At 49.6% G+C, this 23,996-nt stretch overlaps 1 protein-coding gene across 3 annotated transcripts in view; it reads left to right on the plus strand.

Annotated features, from left to right (window-relative positions):
- MAP2K4 (mitogen-activated protein kinase kinase 4) overlaps window positions 1–23,663 on the plus strand; it is a 74,055-nt gene extending 50,392 nt beyond the window's left edge. For all 3 annotated transcript variants that reach the window (XM_073660240.1, XM_073660241.1, XM_073660242.1), the window contains 5 exons: window positions 15,699–15,826; window positions 20,324–20,401; window positions 22,182–22,330; window positions 22,739–22,784; window positions 22,945–23,663. In XM_073660240.1, coding sequence (XP_073516341.1) covers window positions 15,699–15,826; window positions 20,324–20,401; window positions 22,182–22,330; window positions 22,739–22,784; window positions 22,945–23,058 — 515 coding nt within the window. In that variant the 3' untranslated portion in view covers window positions 23,059–23,663. The remainder of the gene's footprint in view (window positions 1–15,698; window positions 15,827–20,323; window positions 20,402–22,181; window positions 22,331–22,738; window positions 22,785–22,944) is intronic.
- Window positions 23,664–23,996: the final 333 nt, after the last annotated feature.

Below are 23,996 nucleotides of genomic sequence, written 5' to 3' on the forward strand. Positions count from 1 at the left end.
TATTATACTCCAGAGCTGCACTCACTATTCTGCTGGTGCAGTCACTGTGTACATACATTACATTACTGATACTGAGTTACATCCTGTATTATAACCCAGAGCTGCACTCACTATTCTTCTGGTGCAGTCACTGTCTACATACATTACATTACTGATCCTGAGTTACATCCTGTATTATACTCCAGAGCTGCACTCACTATTCTGCTGGTGCAGTCACTGTGTACATACATTACATTACTGATCCTGAGTTACCTCCTGTATTATACTCCAGAGCTGCACTCACTATTCTGCTGGTGCAGTCACTGTCTACATACATTACTGATCCTGAGTTACATCCTGTATTATACTCCAGAGCTGCACTCACTATTCTGCTGGTGCCGTCACTGTGTACATACATTACATTACTGATCCTGAGTTACCTCCTGTATTATACTCCAGAGCTGCACTCTATTCTGCTGCTGCAGTCACCGTGTACATACTTTACATTACTGATCCTGAGTTACATCCTGTATTATACTCCAGAGCTGCACTCACTATTCTGCTGGTGCAGTCACTGTGTACATACATTAGATTACTGATCCTGAGTTACATCCTGTATTATACTCCAGAGCTGCACTCACTATTCTGCTGGTGCAGTCACTGTGTACATACATTACATTACTGATCCTGAGTTACCTCCTGTATTATACTCCAGAGCTGCACTCACTATTCTGCTGGTGCCGTCACTGTGTACATACATTACATTACTGATCCTGAGTTACCTCCTGTATTATACTCCAGAGCTGCACTCACTATTCTGCTGGTGCAGTCACCGTGTACATACTTTACATTACTGATCCTGAGTTACCTCCTGTATTATACTCCAGAGCTGCACTCACTATTCTGCTGGTGCAGTCACTGTCTACATACATTACATTACTGATCCTGAGTTACCTCCTGTATTATACTCCAGAGCTGCACTCACTATTCTGCTGGTGCAGTCACTGTGTACATACATTACATTACTGATCCTGAGTTACATCCTGTATTATACTCCAGAGCTGCACTCACTATTCTGCTGGTGCAGTCACTGTGTACATACATTACATTACTGATCCTGAGTTACCTCCTGTATTATACTCCAGAGCTGCACTCACTATTCTGCTGGTGCAGTCACTGTGTACATACATTACATTACTGATCCTGAGTTACCTCCTGTATTATACCCCAGAGCTGCACTCACTATTCTGCTGGTGCAGTCACTGTGTACATACATTACATTACTGATCCTGAGTTACATCCTGTATTATACTCCAGAGCTGCACTCACTATTCTGCTGGTGGAGTCACTGTGTACATACATTACTGATCCTGAGTTACCTCCTGTATTATACTCCAGAGCTGCACTCACTATTCTGCTGGTGCAGTCACTGTGTACATACATTACATTACTGATCCTGAGTTACATCCTGTATTATACTCCACAGCTGCACTCACTATTCTGCTGGTGCAGTCACTGTGTACATACATTACATTACTGATCCTGAGTTACATCCTGTATTATACTCCAGAGCTGCACTCACTGTTCTGCTGGTGCAGTCACTGTGTACATACTTTACATTACTGATCCTGAGTTACCTCCTGTATTATTATACTCCAGAGCTGCACTCACTATTCTGCTGGTGCAGTCACTGTGTACATACATTATATTACTGATCCTGAGTTACCTCCTGTATTATACTCCAGAGCTGCACTCACTATTCTGCTGGTGCAGTCACTGTGTACATACATTACATTACTGATCCTGAGTTACCTCCTGTATTATACCCCAGAGCTGCACTCACTATTTTGCTGGTGCAGTCACTGTGTACATACATTACATTACTGATCCTGAGTTAACTCCGGTATTATACTCCAGAGCTGCACTCACTATTCTGCTGGTGCAGTCACTGTGTACATACATTACATTACTGATCCTGAGTTACATCCTGTATTATACTCCAGAGCTGCACTCACTATTCTGCTGGTGCAGTCACTGTGTACATACATTACATTACTGATCCTGAGTTACCTCCTGTATTATACTCCAGAGCTGCACTCACTATTCTGCTGGTGCCGTCACTGTGTACATACATTACATTACTGATCCTGAGTTACCTCCTGTATTATACTCCAGAGCTGCACTCACTATTCTGCTGGTGCAGTCACCGTGTACATACTTTACATTACTGATCCTGAGTTACCTCCTGTATTATACTCCAGAGCTGCACTCACTATTCTGCTGGTGCAGTCACTGTCTACATACATTACATTACTGATCCTGAGTTACCTCCTGTATTATACTCCAGAGCTGCACTCACTATTCTGCTGGTGCAGTCACTGTGTACATACATTACATTACTGATCCTGAGTTACATCCTGTATTATACTCCAGAGCTGCACTCACTATTCTGCTGGTGCAGTCACTGTGTACATACATTACATTACTGATCCTGAGTTACCTCCTGTATTATACTCCAGAGCTGCACTCACTATTCTGCTGGTGCAGTCACTGTGTACATACATTACATTACTGATCCTGAGTTACCTCCTGTATTATACCCCAGAGCTGCACTCACTATTCTGCTGGTGCAGTCACTGTGTACATACATTACATTACTGATCCTGAGTTACATCCTGTATTATACTCCAGAGCTGCACTCACTATTCTGCTGGTGGAGTCACTGTGTACATACATTACTGATCCTGAGTTACCTCCTGTATTATACTCCAGAGCTGCACTCACTATTCTGCTGGTGCAGTCACTGTGTACATACATTACATTACTGATCCTGAGTTACATCCTGTATTATACTCCACAGCTGCACTCACTATTCTGCTGGTGCAGTCACTGTGTACATACATTACATTACTGATCCTGAGTTACATCCTGTATTATACTCCAGAGCTGCACTCACTGTTCTGCTGGTGCAGTCACTGTGTACATACTTTACATTACTGATCCTGAGTTACCTCCTGTATTATTATACTCCAGAGCTGCACTCACTATTCTGCTGGTGCAGTCACTGTGTACATACATTATATTACTGATCCTGAGTTACCTCCTGTATTATACTCCAGAGCTGCACTCACTATTCTGCTGGTGCAGTCACTGTGTACATACATTACATTACTGATCCTGAGTTACCTCCTGTATTATACCCCAGAGCTGCACTCACTATTCTGCTGGTGCAGTCACTGTGTACATACATTACATTACTGATCCTGAGTTACATCCTGTATTATACTCCACAGCTGCACTCACTATTTTGCTGGTGCAGTCACTGTGTACATACATTACTGGTCCTGAGTTACCGCCTGTATTATACTCCAGAGCTGCACTCACTGTTCTGCTGGTGCAGTCACTGTGTACATACTTTACATTACTGATCCTGAGTTACCTCCTGTATTATTATACTCCAGAGCTGCACTCACTATTCTGCTGGTGCAGTCACTGTGTACATACATTATATTACTGATCCTGAGTTACCTCCTGTATTATACTCCAGAGCTGCACTCACTATTCTGCTGGTGCAGTCACTGTGTACATACATTACATTACTGATCCTGAGTTACCTCCTGTATTATACCCCAGAGCTGCACTCACTATTCTGCTGGTGCAGTCACTGTGTACATACATTACATTACTGATCCTGAGTTACCTCCTGTATTATACCCCAGAGCTGCACTCACTATTCTGCTGGTGCAGTCACTGTGTACATACATTACATTACTGATCCTGAGTTACATCCTGTATTATACTCCAGAGCTGCACTCACTATTCTGCTGGTGCAGTCACTGTGTACATACATTACATTACTGATCCTGAGTTACCTCCTGTATTATACCCCAGAGCTGCACTCACTATTCTGCTGGTGCAGTCACTGTGTACATACATTACATTACTGATCCTGAGTTACATCCTGTATTATACTCCAGAGCTGCACTCACTATTCTGCTGGTGCAGTCACTGTGTACATACATTACATTACTGATACTGAGTTACATCCTGTATTATACTCCAGAGCTGCACTCACTATTCTGCTGGTGCAGTCACTGTTTACATACATTACATTACTGATCCTGAGTTACATCCTGTATTATACCCCAGAGCTGCACTCACTATTCTGCTGGTGCAGTCACTGTGTACATACATTACATTACTGATCCTGAGTTACATCCTGTATTATACTCCAGAGCTGCACTCACTATTCTGCTGGTGCAGTCACTGTGTACATACATTACATTACTGATCCTGAGTTACCTCCTGTATTATACTCCAGAGCTGCACTCACTATTCTGCTGGTGCAGTCACTGTGTACATACATTACATTACTGATCCTGAGTTACCTCCTGTATTATACCCCAGAGCTGCACTCACTATTCTGCTGGTGCAGTCACTGTGTACATACATTACATTACTGATCCTGAGTTACATCCTGTATTATACTCCAGAGCTGCACTCACTATTCTGCTGGTGCAGTCACTGTGTATATACATTACTGATCCTGAGTTACCTCCTGTATTATACTCCAGAACTGCACTCACTATTCTGCTGGTGCAGTCACTGTGTACATACATTACATTACTGATCCTGAGTTACATCCTGTATTATACTCCAGAGCTGCACTCACTATTCTGCTGGTGCAGTCACTGTGTATATACATTACATTACTGATCCTGAGTTACCTCCTGTATTATACCCCAGAGCTGCACTCACTATTCTGCTGGTGCAGTCACTGTGTATATACATTACATTACTGATCCTGAGTTACCTCCTGTATTATACTCCAGAACTGCACTCACTATTCTGCTGGTGCAGTCACTGTGTACATACATTACTGATCCTGAGTTACATCCTGTATTATACTCCAGAGCTGCACTCACTATTCTGCTGGTGCAGTCACTGTGTACATACATTACTGATCCTTAGTTACCTCCTGTATTATACTCCAGAGCTACACTCACTATTCTGCTGGTGCAGTCACTGTGTACATACATTACATTACTGATCCTGAGTTACATCCTGTATTATACTCCAGAGCAGCACTCACTATTCTGCTGGTGCAGTCACTGTGTACATACATTACATTACTGATCCTGAGTTACCTCCTGTATTATACTCCAGAGCTGCACTCACTATTCTGCTGGTGCAGTCACTGTGTACATACATTACATTACTGATCCTGAGTTACATCCTGTATTATACCCCAGAGCTGCACTCACTATTCTGCTGGTGCAGTCACTGTGTACATACATTACTGATCCTGAGTTACATCCTGTATTATACTCCAGAGCTGCACTCACTATTCTGCTGGTGCAGTCACTGTGTACATACATTACATTACTGATCCTGAGTTACCTCCTGTATTATACTCCAGAGCTGCACTCACTATTCTGCTGGTGCAGTCACTGTGTACATACATTACATTACTGATCCTGAGTTACCTCCTGTATTATACTCCAGAGCTGCACTCACTATTCTGCTGGTGCAGTCACTGTGTACATACATTACATTACTGATCCTGAGTTACCTCCTGTATTATACTCCAGAGCTGCACTCACTATTCTGCTGGTACAGTCACTGTGTACATACATTACATTACTGATCCTGACTTACATCCTGTATTATACTCCAGAGCTGCACTCACTATTCTGCTGGTGCAGTCACTGTGTATATACATTACATTACTGATCCTGAGTTACCTCCTGTATTATACCCAGAGCTGCACTCACTATTCTGCTGGTGCAGTCACTGTGTATATACATTACATTACTGATCCTGAGTTACATCCTGTATTATACCCCAGAGCTGCACTCACTATTCTGCTGGTGCAGTCACTGTGTACATACATTACATTACTGATCCTGAGTTACCTCCTGTATTATACCCCAGAGCTGCACTCACTATTCTGCTGGTGCAGTCACTGTGTACATACATTACATTACTGATCCTGAGTTACCTCCTGTATTATACTCCAGAGCTGCACTCACTATTCTGCTGGTACAGTCACTGTGTACATACATTACATTACTGATCCTGACTTACATCCTGTATTATACTCCAGAGCTGCACTCACTATTCTGCTGGTGCAGTCACTGTGTATATACATTACATTACTGATCCTGAGTTACCTCCTGTATTATACCCAGAGCTGCACTCACTATTCTGCTGGTGCAGTCACTGTGTATATACATTACATTACTGATCCTGAGTTACATCCTGTATTATACCCCAGAGCTGCACTCACTATTCTGCTGGTGCAGTCACTGTGTACATACATTACATTACTGATCCTGAGTTACCTCCTGTATTATACCCCAGAGCTGCACTCACTATTTTGCTGGTGCAGTCACTGTGTATATACATTACATTACTGATCCTGAGTTACATCCTGTATTATACTCCAGAGCTGCACTCACTATTCTGCTGGTGCAGTCACTGTGTACATACATTACATTACTGATCCTGAGTTACATCCTGTATTATACTCCAGAGCTGCACTCACTATTCTCCTGGTGCAGTCACTGTGTACATACATTACATTACTGATCCTGAGTTACATCCTGTATTATACTCCAGAGCTGCACTCACTATTCTGCTGGTGCAGTCACTGTGTATATACATTACATTACTGATCCTGAGTTACATCCTGTATTATACCCCAGAGCTGCACTCACTATTCTGCTGGTGCAGTCACTGTGTACATACATTACATTACTGATCCTGAGTTACCTCCTGTATTATACCCCAGAGCTGCACTCACTATTTTGCTGGTGCAGTCACTGTGTACATACATTACATTACTGATCCTGAGTTACATCCTGTATTATACTCCAGAGCTGCACTCACTATTCTGCTGGTGCAGTCACTGTGTACATACATTACATTACTGATCCTGAGTTACATCCTGTATTATACCCCAGAGCTGCACTCACTATTCTGCTGGTGCAGTCACTGTGTACATACATTACATTACTGATCCTGAGTTACATCCTGTATTATACTCCAGAGCTGCACTCACTATTCTGCTGGTGCAGTCACTGTGTACATACATTACATTACTGATCCTGAGTTACCTCCTGTATTATACCCCAGAGCTGCACTCACTGTTTTGCTGGTGCAGTCACTGTGTACATACATTACATTACTGATCCTGAGTTACATCCTGTATTATACTCCAGAGCTGCACTCACTATTCTCCTGGTGCAGTCACTGTGTACATACATTACATTACTGATCCTGAGTTACATCCTGTATTATACTCCAGAGCTGCACTCACTATTCTCCTGGTGCAGTCACTGTGTACATACATTACTGATCCTGAGTTACATCCTGTATTATACTCCAGAGCTGCACTCACTATTCTGCTGGTGCAGTCACTGTGTACATACATTACATTACTGATCCTGAGTTACCTCCTGTATTATACTCCAGAGCTGCACTCACTATTCTGCTGGTGCAGTCACTGTGTACATACATTACATTACTGATCCTGAGTTACATCCTGTATTATACCCCAGAGCTGCACTCACTATTCTGCTGGTGCAGTCACTGTGTACATACATTACATTACTGATCCTGAGTTACCTCCTGTATTATACTCCAGAGCTGCACTCACTATTCTGCTGGTACAGTCACTGTGTACATACATTACATTACTGATCCTGACTTACATCCTGTATTATACTCCAGAGCTGCACTCACTATTCTGCTGGTACAGTCACTGTGTACATACATTACATTACTGATCCTGACTTACATCCTGTATTATACTCCAGAGCTGCACTCACTATTCTGCTGGTACAGTCACTGTGTACATACATTACATTACTGATCCTGACTTACATCCTGTATTATACCCCAGAGCTGCACTCACTATTCTGCTGGTGCAGTCACTGTGTACATACATTACATTACTGATCCTGAGTTACCTCCTGTATTATACTCCAGAGCTGCACTCACTATTCTGCTGGTACAGTCACTGTGTACATACATTACATTACTGATCCTGACTTACATCCTGTATTATACTCCAGAGCTGCACTCACTATTCTGCTGGTGAAGTCACGGTGTACATACATTACATTACTGATCCTGAGTTACATCCTGTATTATACTCCAGAGCTGCACTCACTATTCTGCTGGTGCAGTCAGTGTGTACATACATTACATTACTGATCCTGAGTTACATCCTGTATTATTCTCCAGAGCTGCACTCACTATTCTGCTGGTGCAGTCACTGTGTACATACATTACATTACTGATCCTGAGTTACATCCTGCATTATACTCCAGAGCTGCACTCACTATTCTGCTGGTGCAGTCACTGTGTATATATATTACATTACTGATCCTGAGTTACCTCCTGTATTATACTCCAGAGCTGCACTCACTATTCTGCTGGTACAGTCACTGTGTACATACATTACATTACTGATCCTGAGTTACCTCCTGTATTATACTCCAGAGCTGCACTCACTGTTCTGCTGGTGCAGTCACTGTGTACATACATTACATTACTGATCCTGAGTTACATCCTGTATTATACCCCAGAGCTGCACTCACTATTCTGCTGGTGCAGTCACTGTGTACATACATTACATTACTGATCCTGAGTTACCTTCTGTATTATACTCCAGAGCTGCACTCACTATTCTGCTGGTGCAGTCACTGTGTACATACATTACATTACTGATCCTGAGTTACCTCCTGTATTATACCCCAGAGCTGCACTCACTATTCTGCTGGTGCAGTCACTGTGTACATACATTACATTACTGATCCTGAGTTACCTCCTGTATTATACTCCAGAGCTGCACTCACTATTCTGCTGGTGCAGTCACTGTGTACATACATTACATTACTGATCCTGAGTTACATCCTGTATTATACTCCAGAGCTGCACTCACTATTCTGCTGGTGCAGTCACTGTGTACATACATTACATTACTGATCCTGAGTTACATCCTGTATTATACTCCAGAGCTGCACTCACTATTCTGCTGGTGCAGTCACTGTGTACATACATTACATTACTGATCCTGAGTTACATCCTGTATTATACTCCAGAGCTGCACTCACTATTCTGCTGGTGCAGTCGCTGTGTACATACATTACATTACTGATCCTGAGTTACATCCTGTATTATACTCCAGAGCTGCACTCACTATTCTGCTGGTGCAGTCGCTGTGTACATACATTACATTACTGATCCTGAGTTACCTCCTGTATTATACTGCAGAGCTGCACTCACTATTCTGCTGGTGCAGTCACTGTGTACATACATTACATTACTGATCCTGAGTTACCTCCTGTATTATACTCCAGAGCTGCACTCACTATTCTGCTGGTGCAGTCACTGTGTACATACATTACATTACTGATCCTGAGTTACCTCCTGTATTATACTCCAGAGCTGCACTCACTATTCTGCTGGTGCAGTCACTGTGTACATACATTACATTACTGATCCTGAGTTACATCCTGTATTATACCCCAGAGCTGCACTCACTATTCTGCTGGTGCAGTCACTGTGTACATACATTAGATTACTGATCCTGAGTTACCTCCTGTATTATACTCCAGAGCTGCACTCACTATTCTGCTGGTGCAGTCACTGTGTACATACATTACATTACTGATCCTGAGTTACCTCCTGTATTATACTCCAGAGCTGCACTCACTATTCTGCTGGTACAGTCACTGTGTACATACATTACTGATCCTGACTTACATCCTGTATTATACCCCAGAGCTGCACTCACTATTTTGCTGGTGCAGTCACTGTGTACATACATTACATTACTGATCCTGAGTTACATCCTGTATTATACTCCAGAGCTGCACTCACTATTCTGCTGGTGCAGTCACTGTGTACATACATTACATTACTGATCCTGAGTTACCTCCTGTATTATACTCCAGAGCTGCACTCACTATTTTGCTGGTGCAGTCACTGTGTACATACATTACATTACTGATCCTGAGTTACATCCTGTATTATACTCCAGAGCTGCACTCACTATTCTGCTGGTGCAGTCACTGTGTACATACATTACATTACTGATCCTGAGTTACATCCTGTATTATACTCCAGAGCTGCACTCACTATTCTGCTGGTGCAGTCACTGTGTACATACATTACATTACTGATCCTGAGTTACCTCCTGTATTATACTCCAGAGCTGCACTCACTATTCTGCTGGTGCAGTCACTGTGTACATACATTACATTACTGATCCTGAGTTACATCCTGTATTATACTCCAGAGCTGCACTCACTATTCTGCTGGTGCAGTCACTGTGTACATACATTACATTACTGATCCTGAGTTACATCCTGTATTATACTCCAGAGCTGCACTCACTATTCTGCTGGTGCAGTCACTGTGTACATACATTACATTACTGATCCTGAGTTACATCCTGTATTATACTCCAGAGCTGCACTCACTATTCTGCTGGTGCAGTCACTGTGTACATACATTACATTACTGATCCTGAGTTACATCCTGTATTATACTCCAGAGCTGCACTCACTATTCTGCTGGTGCAGTCACTGTGTACATACATTATATTACTGATCCTGAGTTACATCCTGTATTATACCCCAGAGCTGCACTCACTATTCTGCTGGTGCAGTCACTGTGTACATACATTACATTACTGATCCTGAGTTACCTCCTGTATTATACTCCAGAGCTGCACTCACTATTCTGCTGGTGCAGTCACTGTGTACATACATTACATTACTGATCCTGAGTTACCTCCTGTATTATACTGCAGAGCTGCACTCACTATTCTGCTGGTGCAGTCACTGTGTACATACATTACATTACTGATCCTGAGTTACCTCCTGTATTATACTCCAGAGCTGCACTCACTATTCTGCTGGTGCAGTCACTGTGTACATACATTACATTACTGATCCTGAGTTACCTCCTGTATTATACTCCAGAGCTGCACTCACTATTCTGCTGGTACAGTCACTGTGTACATACATTACATTACTGATCCTGACTTACATCCTGTATTATACTCCAGAGCTGCACTCACTATTCTGCTGGTGCAGTCACTGTGTACATACATTACATTACTGATCCTGAGTTACATCCTGTATTATACTCCAGAGCTGCACTCACTATTCTGCTGGTGCAGTCACTGTGTACATACATTACATTACTGATCCTGAGTTACATCCTGTATTATACTCCAGAGCTGCACTCACTATTCTGCTGGTGCAGTCACTGTGTACATACATTACATTACTGATCCTGAGTTACATCCTGTATTATACCCCAGAGCTGCACTCACTATTCTGCTGGTGCAGTCACTGTGTACATACATTACATTACTGATCCTGAGTTACATCCTGTATTATACTCCAGAGCTGCACTCACTATTCTGCTGGTGCAGTCACTGTGTACATACATTACATTACTGATCCTGAGTTACCTCTTGTATTATACTCCAGAGCTGCACTCACTATTTTGCTGGTGCAGTCACTGTGTACATACATTACATTACTGATCCTGAGTTACATCCTGTATTATACTCCAGAGCTGCACTCACTATTCTGCTGGTACAGTCACTGTGTACATACATTACATTACTGATCCTGACTTACATCCTGTATTATACTCCAGAGCTGCACTCACTATTCTGCTGGTGCAGTCACTGTGTACATACATTACATTACTGATCCTGAGTTACCTCCTGTATTATACTCCAGAGCTGCACTCACTATTCTGCTGGTGCAGTCACTGTGTACATACATTACATTACTGATCCTGAGTTACCTCCTGTATTATACTCCAGAGCTGCACTCACTATTCTGCTGGTGCAGTCACTGTGTACATACATTACATTACTGATCCTGAGTTACCTCCTGTATTATACTCCAGAGCTGCACTCACTATTCTGCTGGTGCAGTCACTGTGTACATACATTACATTACTGATCCTGAGTTACATACTGTATTATACTCCAGAGCTGCACTCTCTATTCTGCTGGTGCAGTCACTGTGTACATACATTACATTACTGATCCTGAGTTACCTCCTGTATTATACTCCAGAGCTGCACTCACTATTCTGCTGGTGCAGTCACTGTGTACATACATTACATTACTGATCCTGAGTTACATCCTGTATTATACTCCAGAGCTGCACTCACTATTCTGCTGGTACAGTCACTGTGTACATACATTACATTACTGATCCTGACTTACATCCTGTATTATACCCCAGAGCTGCACTCACTATTTTGCTGGTGCAGTCACTGTGTACATACATTACATTACTGATCCTGAGTTACATCCTGTATTATACTCCAGAGCTGCACTCACTATTCTGCTGGTGCAGTCACTGTGTACATACATTACATTACTGATCCTGAGTTACATCCTGTATTATACTCCAGTGCTGCACTCACTATTCTGCTGGTGCAGTCACTGTATACATACATTACATTACTGATCCTGAGTTACATCCTGTATTATACCCCAGAGCTGCACTCACTGTTCTGCTGGTGCAGTCACTGTGTACATACATTACATTACTGATCCTGAGTTACATCCTGTATTATACTCCAGAGCTGCACTCACTATTCTGCTGGTACAGTCACTGTGTACATACATTACATTACTGATCCTGACTTACATCCTGTATTATACCCCAGAGCTGCACTCACTATTTTGCTGGTGCAGTCACTGTGTACATACATTACATTACTGATCCTGACTTACATCCTGTATTATACCCCAGAGCTGCACTCACTATTTTGCTGGTGCAGTCACTGTGTACATACATTACATTACTGATCCTGAGTTACCTCCTGTATTATACTCCAGAGCTGCACTCACTATTCTGCTGGTGCAGTCACTGTGTACATACATTACATTACTGATCCTGAGTTACCTCCTGTATTATACTCCAGAGCTGCACTCACTATTCTGCTGGTGCAGTCACTGTGCACATACATTACATTACTGATCCTGAGTTACATCCTGTATTATACTCCAGAGCTGCACTCACTATTCTGCTGGTGCAGTCACTGTGTACATACATTACTGATCCTGAGTTACATCCTGTATTATACTCCAGAGCTGCACTCACTATTCTGCTGGTGCAGTCACTGTGTACATACATTACATTACTGATCCTGAGTTACATCCTGTATTATACTCCAGAGCTGCACTCACTATTCTGCTGGTGCAGTCACTGTGTACATACATTACATTACTGATCCTGAGTTACCTCCTGTATTATACTCCAGAGCTGCACTCACTATTCTGCTGGTGCAGTCACTGTGTACATACATTACATTACTGATCCTGAGTTACCTCCTGTATTATACTCCAGAGCTGCACTCACTATTCTGCTGGTGCATTCACTGTGTACATACATTACATTACTGATCCTGAGTTACATCCTGTATTATACTCCAGAGCTGCACTCACTATTCTGCTGGAGCAGTCACTGTGTACATACATTACATTACTGATCCTGAGTTACATCCTGTATTATACTCCAGAGCTGCACTCACTATTCTGCTGGTGCAGTCACTGTGTACATACATTACATTACTGATCCTGAGTTACATCCTGTATTATACTCCAGAGCTGCACTCACTATTCTGCTGGTGCCGTCACTGTGTACATACATTACATTACTGATCCTGAGTTACATCCTGTATTATACTCCAGAGCTGCACTCACTATTCTGCTGGTGCAGTCACTGTGCACATACATTACATTACTGATCCTGAGTTACATCCTGTATTATACTCCAGAGCTGCACTCACTATTCTGCTGGAGCAGTCACTGTGTACATACATTACTGATCCTGAGCTACACCCTGTATTATACTCCAGAGCTGCGCTCACTGTTCTGCTGGTGCAGTCACTGTGTACATACATTACATTACTGATCCTGAGTTACATCCTGTATTATACTCCAGAGCTGCACTCACTATTCTGCTGGTGCAGTCACTGTGTACATACATTACATTACTGATCCTGAGTTACATCCTGTATTATACTCCAGAGCTGCACTCACTATTCTGCTGGTGCAGTCACTGTGCACATACATTACATTACTGATCCTGAGTTACATCCTGTATTATACTCCAGAGCTGCACTCACTATTCTGCTGGAGCAGTCACTGTGTACATACATTACATTACTGATCCTGAGCTACACCCTGTATTATACTCCAGAGCTGCGCTCACTGTTCTGCTGGTGCAGTCACTGTGTACATACATTACATTACTGATCCTGAGTTACATCCTGTATTATACTCCAGAGCTGCACTCACTATTCTGCTGGAGCAGTCACTGTGTACATACATTACATTACTGATCCTGAGCTACACCCTGTATTATACTCCAGAGCTGCGCTCACTGTTCTGCTGGTGCAGTCACTGTGTACATACATTACATTACTGATCCTGAGTTACATCCTGTATTATACTCCAGAGCTGCACTCACTATTCTGCTGGAGCAGTCACTGTGTACATACATTACATTACTGATCCTGAGCTACACCCTGTATTATACTCCAGAGCTGCGCTCACTGTTCTGCTGGTGCAGTCACTGTGTACATACATTACATTACTGATCCTGAGTTACATCCTGTATTATACTCCAGAGCTGCACTCACTATTCTGCTGGTGCAGTCACTGTGTACATACATTACATTACTGATCCTGAGTTACATCCTGTATTATACTCCAGAGCTGCACTCACTATTCTGCTGGTGCAGTCACTGTGTACATTACATTACTGATCCTGAGTTACCTCCTGTATTATACTCCAGAGCTGCACTCACTATTCTGCTGGTGCAGTCACTGTGTACATACATTACATTACTGATCCTGAGTTACATCCTGTATTATACTCCACAGCTGCACTCTCTATTCTGCTGGTGCAGTCACTGTGTAAATACATTACATTACTGATCCTGAGTTACATCCTGTATTATACTCCAGAGCTGCACTCACTATTCTGCTGGTGCAGTCACTGTGTACATACATTACATTACTGATCCTGAGTTACATCCTGTATTATACTCCAGAGCTGCACTCACTATTCTGCTGGTGCAGTCACTGTGTACATTACATTACTGATCCTGAGTTACCTCCTGTATTATACTCCAGAGCTGCACTCACTATTCTGCTGGTGCAGTCACTGTGTACATACATTACATTACTGATCCTGAGTTACATCCTGTATTATACTCCACAGCTGCACTCACTATTCTGCTGGTGCAGTCACTGTGTACATTACATTACTGATCCTGAGTTACATCCTGTATTATACTCCAGAGCTGCACTCACTATTCTGCTGGTGCAGTCACTGTGTACATACATTACATTACTGATCCTGAGTTACATCCTGTATTATACTCCAGAGCTGCACTCACTACTCTGCTGGTGCAGTCACTGTGTACATACATTACATTACTGATCCTGAGCTACACCCTGTATTATACTCCAGAGCTGCGCTCACTGTTCTGCTGGTGCAGTCACTGTGTACATACATTACATTACTGATCCTGAGTTACATCCTGTATTATACTCCAGAGCTGCACTCACTATTCTGCTGGTGCAGTCACTGTGTACATTACATTATCGCTCGTGTATTATACTTCGGAGCTGCGCTCATTGTGTTCTTATATTGCAGATATAAAACCTTCCAATATCCTTCTGGACAGGAATGGGAACATTAAGCTGTGTGACTTTGGGATCAGCGGGCAGCTGGTGGACTCCATCGCTAAGACCAGAGACGCCGGCTGCCGGCCGTACATGGCGGTGAGCTGCAGCCGCTTTCTAATCCTTTAGTGTCGTTTATGTGATTGTTGCGTCGTCGTCCGTTCGGTGACTTTATTGTTGTGTTTTCCCTCTTTCTTCCGCTTTGGATGAGGTGTTGCTGGCCCTTTAAGGTTGTGTGTTTTGCTTCCCCCGTTCATCCTGACATTTTGGGACCACAAATTTTTTTTGTTTTTTTTAATTTGATAGAACTTTTATATATTGTGGTTTTATTTTTTTTTATTTTTTTATTGTAAATGTATAACTTGCTCTTAACGACCGACAATATTCATTAACACTGCAGCAATGGGGAACCTTTCCTATTGGTTCTTTTTGATCACGGTGATTAACTCTATCACCATGATCCAAAGCAAAAAAATTGTTAATCCAATCCCCCTTTGTCACCCCCTTAGTTAGGCCTGGGGGGCTGGTGTCGGGCCTGGGGCAATAATAATGTTGACGACTTGTGTTGAGTACAAGTCCCTCGCCTTCAGTTTCCCCCGCGCCCAAAGCCCGCGCTGTCCGTTTCCCCTGCGCTCCAAGATCGTGCCGTCTGTTTCTTCCGCGCTCCAAGATCGCGCCGTCCGTTTCTTCCGCTCTCCAAGATCACGCCGTCCGTTTCTTCCGCTCTCCAAGATCGCGCCGTCCATTTCTTCCTCTCTCCAAGATCGTGCCGTCCGTTTCCCCCTCGCCATCTGTTTCCCCCGCACCCCAAGCCCGCGCTCTCCGTTTCCTGCACCCATGCCATTTATTTCTCCTGCACTCCAAGTTCGTGCCGTCCGTTTCCCCCGCGCTCGCGCCATCTGTTTCCCCCTCTCCCCTCGCTATCTGTTTCCCCTGCACCCCAAGCCTGCGCTCTCCGTTTCCTGCACCCATGCTGTCTATTTCTCCTGCACTCCAAGCTCGCGCCGTCTGTTTCCCCCTCGCCATCTGTTTCCCCCCGCACCACATGCCCGCGCTGTCCATTTCCTGCGCCCATGCCGTCCCTTTCCCCTGCACTCCAAGTTCGTGCCGTCCGTTTCCCCCGCGCTTGCGCCATCTGTTTCCCCCTCTCCCCTCGCCATCTGTTTCCCCTGCACTCCAAGCCCGCGCTGTCCATTTCCTGCGCCCATGCCGTCTGTTTCCCCTGCGCTCCAAGCTCGCGCCGTCCCTTTCCCCCGCGCCGTCCCTTTCCCCCCCGCGCCGTCCCTTTCCCCCCCCGCGCCGTCCCTTTCCCCCCCCGCGCCGTCCCTTTCCCCCCCCGCGCCGTCCCTTTCCCCCCCCGCGCCGTCCCTTTCCCCCCCCGCGCCGTCCCTTTCCCCCCCGCGCCGTCCCTTTCCCCCCCCGCGCCGTCCCTTTCCCCCCCCGCGCCGTCCCTTTCCCCCCCGCGCCGTCCCTTTCCCCCCCCGCGCCGTCCCTTTCCCCCCCCGCGCCGTCCCTTTCCCCCCCGCGCCGTCCCTTTCCCCCCCCGCGCCGTCCCTTTCCCCCCCCGCGCCGTCCCTTTCCCCCGCTCCGTCCGTTTCCCCCCCCGCGCCGTCCCTTTCCCCCGCTCCGTCCGTTTCCCCCCCCGCGCCCCTCACCTGCTCCGTCCGTTTTCCCCCCTGCGCCCCTCACCTGCTCCGTCCGTTTTCCCCCCCGCGCCCCTCACCTGCTCCGTCCGTTTTCCCCCCCCGCGCCCCTCACCTGCTCCGTCCGTTTCCCCCCCGCGCCCCTCACCTGCTCCGTCTGTTTCCCCCCCGCGCCCCTCACCTGCTCCGTCCGTTTCCCCCCCCGCGCCCCTCACCTGCGCCGTCCGTTTCCCCCCCCCGCGCCCCTCACCTGCTCCGTCCGTTTCCCCCCCCCGCGCCCCTCACCCCTCACCTGCTCCGTCCTTTTCTCCCCCCGCGCCCCTCACCTGCTCCGTCCTTCCCCCCCCCCGCGCCCCTCACCTGCTCCGTCCTTTTCCCCCCCGCGCCCCTCACCTGCGCCGTCCTTTTCCCCCCCCGCGCCCCTCACCTGCGCCGTCCGTTTCCCCCCCCGCGCCCCTCACCTGCGCCGTCCGTTTCCCCCCCCGCGCCCCTCACCTGCGCCGTCCGTTTCCCCCCCGCGCCCCTCACCTGCGCCGTCCGTTTTCCCCCCCGCGCCCCTCACCTGCGCCGTCCGTTTTCCCCCCCCGCGCCCCTCACCTGCGCCGTCCGTTTCCCCCCCCCGCGCCCCTCACCTGCGCCGTCCGTTTCCCCCCCCGCGCCCCTCACCTGCGCCGTCCGTTTCCCCCCCCGCGCCCCTCACCTGCGCCGTCCGTTTCCCCCCCGCGCCCCTCACCTGCGCCGTCCGTTTCCCCCCCCGCGCCCCTCACCTGCGCCGTCCGTTTCCCCCCCCGCGCCCCTCACCTGCGCCGTCCGTTTCCCCCCCCGCGCCCCTCACCTGCGCCGTCCGTTTCCCCCCCGCGCCCCTCACCTGCGCCGTCCTTTTCCCCCCCCCGCGCCCCTCACCTGCGCCGTCCGTTTCCCCCCCCGCGCCCCTCACCTGCGCCGTCCGTTTCCCCCCCGCGCCCCTCACCTGCGCCGTCCGTTTCCCCCCCCGCGCCCCTCACCTGCGCCGTCCGTTTCCCCCCCCGCGCCCCTCACCTGCGCCGTCCGTTTCCCCCCCCGCGCCCCTCACCTGCGCCGTCCGTTTCCCCCCCCGCGCCCCTCACCTGCGCCGTCCGTTTCCCCCCCCGCGCCCCTCACCTGCGCCGTCCTTTTCCCCCCCCGCGCCCCTCACCTGCGCCGTCCTTTTCCCCCCCCGCGCCCCTCACCTGCGCCGTCCTTTCCCCCCCCCCGCGCCCCTCACCTGCGCCGTCCTTTTCCCCCCCCGCGCCCCTCACCTGCGCCGTCCTTTTCCCCCTCCGCGCCCCTCACCTGCGCCGTCCGTTTCCCCCCCCGCGCCCCTCACCTGCGCCGTCCGTTTCCCCCCCGCGCCCCTCACCTGCGCCGTCCGTTTCCCCCCCCGCGCCCCTCACCTGCGCCGTACTTTTCCCCCCCCGCGCCCCTCACCTGCGCCGTCCTTTCCCCCCCCGCTCTTCTTCGATGCTCTTAGGGTTATTTAAGTGTAGACATGAGCGGAGCCTGGGAACGATGCGGCGTCACACGGGCACCGGCCCAAGTTATGTCATCCCCTATTTATAGCCGCTCAGTCTTGTAGCCCTCGCTGCCTCCCACTGAGGGATTCTCTCAGCCGAAACCACTGAGGAATCCGGGTGAGGACATGGCCGGCCGCTGAGTCAGACGGGCTGATGTCACCGCCGGAGCCGCTGATGTCACCGCCGGAGCCGCCGGGATTCCTGCTCAGCTGGAATGTGCTCGGGACGGAGGAGTCGCCTTTCTCTAAAGGAACCTTATAAGTCATTACCCCGGGGGTTACGGGGGAGGGTTGGTAATTCCTGTCCAAGAAAGGCCATCATGGCCCACTGTGATGGAAGTGTCACCGAGGCCCACCAGTAGGGAAGGGGCTAGTCCGGTCCCACCAGAGGGGGAAAATGGGGCAACTGGGTTGGAAGGGGGCTGCCGGGGCAGAAAGGAGGTCATCGTCACCTACAGAGTGATGAAGGGATGGAGGAGCTTTGAGGCTCACGGGGTTATGGGTGTGGAGGGTAATGGAGGCCACCCTAGGCCCATGCAGTTATGGGAGGATGGAGGCCCCCGAGGGCCAGCGCTCATTAGTCTCCATCCACCTCCACAGCTGCCTTCACGCTTCTTTTTCCCATTCCGTCACCTGTTTGACGTGAGGAAAGCAGCAGCGTTGTGAGTACAGCTCTGGTAGTGACAGGAGTAGGTCCCGCCGCTCCTGTGGGGTCCACCCGCCCGCACACATCGCTGAGCCGCGTCTTCACTCTTCCTGCATATTTCTGCCTCTTAAGACGTAAATAGATGAAAGTCGGGAGGAATCCTGCACTCTGGCTGGAGCGTCGCCAGAGGCCGACCGGCTGATGCCATCACTACACTGGAGCGTCGCCAGAGGCCAACCGGCTGATGTCATCACTACACTGGAGCGTCGCCAGAGGCCAACCGGCTGATGTCATCACTACACTGGAGCGTCGCCAGAGGCCGACCGGCTGATGCCATCACTACACTGGAGCGTCGCCAGAGGCCGACCGGCTGATGCCATCACTACACTGGAGCGTCGCCAGAGGCCAACCGGCTGATGTCATCACTACACCGCGCCGTCACCTCATTCATTACTGCTCCTTTTTAGGATGTTGTGTATGTTCTGCAGGGGCGGCCATGCTGGGGCTTGTAGTTCAACAGCCAACACTTAGGCTTTGCATCAGTTCCACACAATTTCCCAAACCATTCTCATCACCCGTCCATGTATTTCTTACAGCTGGGGGTTTGTTACACTTTATTTATCAGTCTGGAGTGAAGGCTTAGTGACAGAGGATTGTCCATGACGGTGAATGAGCCCACAGGGAGCGGAGACCCTGACGGGGTTAATATTACACCGTGGGATAAAGTTCTCAAAGTTCTTATTAACTTTTTGTTAACTTTTTTTTTTTTGTTGTAGCCGGAGAGGATAGACCCGAGCGCGTCCAGACAAGGCTACGACGTGCGCTCCGACGTGTGGAGCCTCGGCATCACGCTGGTGAGTTGTCTCCTCTTATCTCGTTCTGTCTCGCCTCCGACCCGCGCCTCCTCTCGCGCGCCTCGTGCTCCCTTGCGCCTCTTCCGATCTTCCCCGCACCTCATTTTCCCCTGTTCCTCCTCCAATCCTCCCCCTGGCTCGTCTCTGCTCGGCTCGTCGTGCGCCTCCCCCTGGCTCGTCTCCGCTCGGCTCGTCGTGCGCCTCCCCCTGGCTCGTCTCCGCTCGGCTCGTCGTGCGCCTCCCCCTGGCTCGTCTCCGCTCGGCGCGTCGTGCGCCCCCGCGCCTCCCCGTCTCGTCTCCTGTCGGCACGTCGTGCGCCCCCGCGCCTCCCCCTGGCTCGTCTCCGCTCGGCGCGTCGTGCGCCCCCGCGCCTCCCCCTGGCTCGTCTCCGCTCGGCGCGTCGTGCGCCCCCGCGCCTCCCCCTGGCTCGCCTCCTGTCGGCGCATCATGCGCCCCCGCGCCTCCCCCTGGCTCGTCTCCGCTCGGCGCGTCGTGCGCCTCCCCCTGGCTCGTCTCCGCTCGGCGCGTCGTGCGCCCCCGCGCCTCCCCCTGGCTCGTCTCCGCTCGGCGCGTCGTGCGCCCCCGCGCCTCCCCCTGGCTCGTCTCCGCTCGGCGCGTCGTGCGCCCCCGCGCCTCCCCCTGGCTCGCCTCCTGTCGGCGCATCGTGCGCCCCCGCGCCTCCCCCTGGCTCGCCTCCTGTTGGCGCGTCGTGCGCCCCCGCGCCTCCCCCTGGCTCGCCTCCTGTTGGCGCGTCGTGCGCCCCCGCGCCTCCCCCTGGCTCGCCTCCTGTTGGCGCGTCGTGCGCCCCCGCGCTTCCCCCTGGCTCGCCTCCTGTCGGCGCGTCGTGCGCCCCCGCGCTTCCCCCTGGCTCGCCTCCTGTCGGCGCGTCGTGCGCCCCCGCGCTTCCCCCTGGCTCGCCTCCTGTCGGCGCGTCGTGCGCTTCCCCCTGGCTCGCCTCCTGTCGTGCGCCCCCGCGCCTCCCCCTGGCTCACCTTCTGTCGGCGCGTCGTGCGCCCCCGCGCCTCCCCCTGGCTCGCCTCCTGTCGGCGCGTCGTGCGCCCCCGCGCCTCCCCCTGGCTCGCCTCCTGTCGGCGCGTCGTGCGCCCCCGCGCCTCCCCCTGGCTCGCCTCCTGTCGGCGCGTCGTGCGCCCCCCCCTGGCTCGCCTCCTGTTGGCGCGTCGTGCGCCCCCGCGCCTCCCCCTGGCTCGCCTCCTGTCGGCGCGTCGTGCGCCCCCGCACCTCCCCCTGGCTCGCCTCCTGTCGGCGCGTCGTGCGCCCCCGTGCCTCCCCCTGGCTCGCCTCCTGTCGGCGCGTCGTGCGCCCCCGTGCCTCCCCCTGGCTCGCCTCCTGTTGGCGCGTCGTGCGCCCCCGCGCCTCCCCCTGGCTCGCCTCCTGTCGGCGCGTCGTGCGCCCCCGCGCCTCCCCCTGGCTCGCCTCCTGTCGGCGCGTCGTGCGCCCCCGCGCCTCCCCCTGGCTCGCCTCCTCTCGGCGCGTCGTGCGCCCCCGTGCCTCCCCCTGGCTCGCCTCCTGTTGGCGCGTCGTGCGCCCCCGCGCCTCCCCCTGGCTCGCCTCCTGTCGGCGCGTCGTGCGCCCCCGCGCCTCCCCCTGGCTCGCCTCCTGTCGGCGCGTCGTGCGCCCCCGCGCCTCCCCCTGGCTCGCCTCCTGTCGGCGCGTCGTGCGCCCCCGCGCCTCCCCCTGGCTCGTCTCCTCTCGGCGCGTCGTGCGCCCCCGCGCCTCCCCCTGGCTCGCCGCCTCACCAGCTCCTTCTCCATTCCCGCAGTATGAATTGGCCACCGGAAGCTTCCCGTACCCCAAGTGGAACAGCGTATTTGACCAATTGACGCAGGTGGTGAAGGGAGACCCCCCGCAGCTCTGCAACTCCGACGAGAGAGAGTTCTCCCCCAGTTTTATCAACTTCGTCAACCTGTGGTAAGTGGCCAGGAGGAATCTACACCACAGCCTTAAAGTGACAGGCAATCCCATCTTTTGATTTTTTTTTTTGGGTAACCCTTTGCTGCCTAATGCCGGCCATAAAGCAAATGCCAAAAAAATAGCATTGAGAAGGAACGTGGCGCCATCTGGAGAAGCTTGCAGCATAACGTGCATGTGACTCCACTGCCATCTGCTGGCCAGCTGCTGTACTACAAACAGTTGAAGTTGAGCTGTTTCTGCCTTGCGACTCCACTGCCCTCTGCTGGCCAGCTGCTGTACTACAGAGAATAGAAGTTGAGCAGTTGCTGCCATCTAGTGGTGAAAAGTAGTAAATGAGAACTTTCCTGGAGATTTGCTCTCATTAACCCTTTCTTGTGTTTTTTTTCTCCTTTTTTTTTTTGGCAGCCTTACAAAGGACGAATCTAAAAGGCCAAAGTACAGGGAACTTCTGGTGAGTAAGGCGGGAAAAATCCTCCAAAAAATTAGGCCTTGCTCGCCCATAATTAACTCTTTAGGACACGGAATTTTTTTTTTTTTTTTTTGGGGGGGGGGGGGGGGGTGTCTTTTTTGCTGTTCCTATAAAATGGGCGCTTTCCCTTCTGTCCCCACAGAAACACCCTTTCATCATGATGTACGAAGAGCGATACGTTGACGTCGCCACTTACGTCATCAAAATCCTGGATCAGATGCCGGCCACCCCCAGCTCCCCGATGTACGTCGATTGACCTCGCTGACCCCACAAAACTCTAGAAAATGGCGACAAAGAAAATGAAGAAAAGGCTGGGAGCAAACCACATGCAGATGGAGGTGACACCGCACGACTAGTCGTGACTTTTTTCCAGATGGAGGTGACACCGCACGACTAGTCGTGACTTTTTTCCAGATGGAGGTGACACCGCACGACTAGTCGTGACTTTTTTCCAGATGGAGGTGACACCGCACGACTAGTCGTGACTTTTTTTTCCTCTCGCTCCGGCACCTCGTGCAATAAGATCCGTGTTTTTGTTTCCTCTCTTTCCATTGTGTCCGTACGCTAAAGTCACATGTAAATCGCATCCCGCTGATCGCACCGCCGGGGGGCCGAAACGCGTCGTCTTTCTGCCCCCCCCCCCCCGACCAGCGAGACTGGAACAAAAAAAAAAACCCATCTCCGCTGCTGCCCAAACTAAAGGAGGAGCCGCGAGAAACAGACCCCCGGCGTCATCACCCTCTCCCCCCGCTCTCCCAGAGGCGGAAGGCAAAGAATAGGAATTATATATAAATATATATATTTTTTATTATTTTTAAATAAAAAAAGCAAAAAAAAAAAATAATTATTTTTTTTTTTCTTCACAAAGTGCAATAGGTTAACCGATTCTCCGCCAGGCGGTCCCGCGACTGGGCGGCTCTGGACTCACTTTTTTTTTTTATTTTTTTTTTGCCCCCAGAGTTTAATGAATTAAATCCTATTTTGCGATTTATAAATATTTTACGTTGTTGCGAGTGTCGGTTGAATTTTTTTTTTTTCTCATTTTTTATTTTATTTTATTTTTTTTCTTTTTAAAAGAATCCTAAAAAAAAAAACTCTACCAAAATACACAAAAAAAAAAGAAAAAAAAAAAAAAAAGAAATTTATGTTGCATTGAAGAAATCTAACATTAAATATTAAGAGATGGATTATAAT

This window comes from Phyllobates terribilis, unplaced genomic scaffold (assembly GCF_046119375.1).
Source record: "Phyllobates terribilis strain yellow unplaced genomic scaffold, ASM4611937v1 Scaffold_25__1_contigs__length_18738178, whole genome shotgun sequence".
Taxonomy (NCBI): Eukaryota; Metazoa; Chordata; class Amphibia; order Anura; family Dendrobatidae; genus Phyllobates; species Phyllobates terribilis.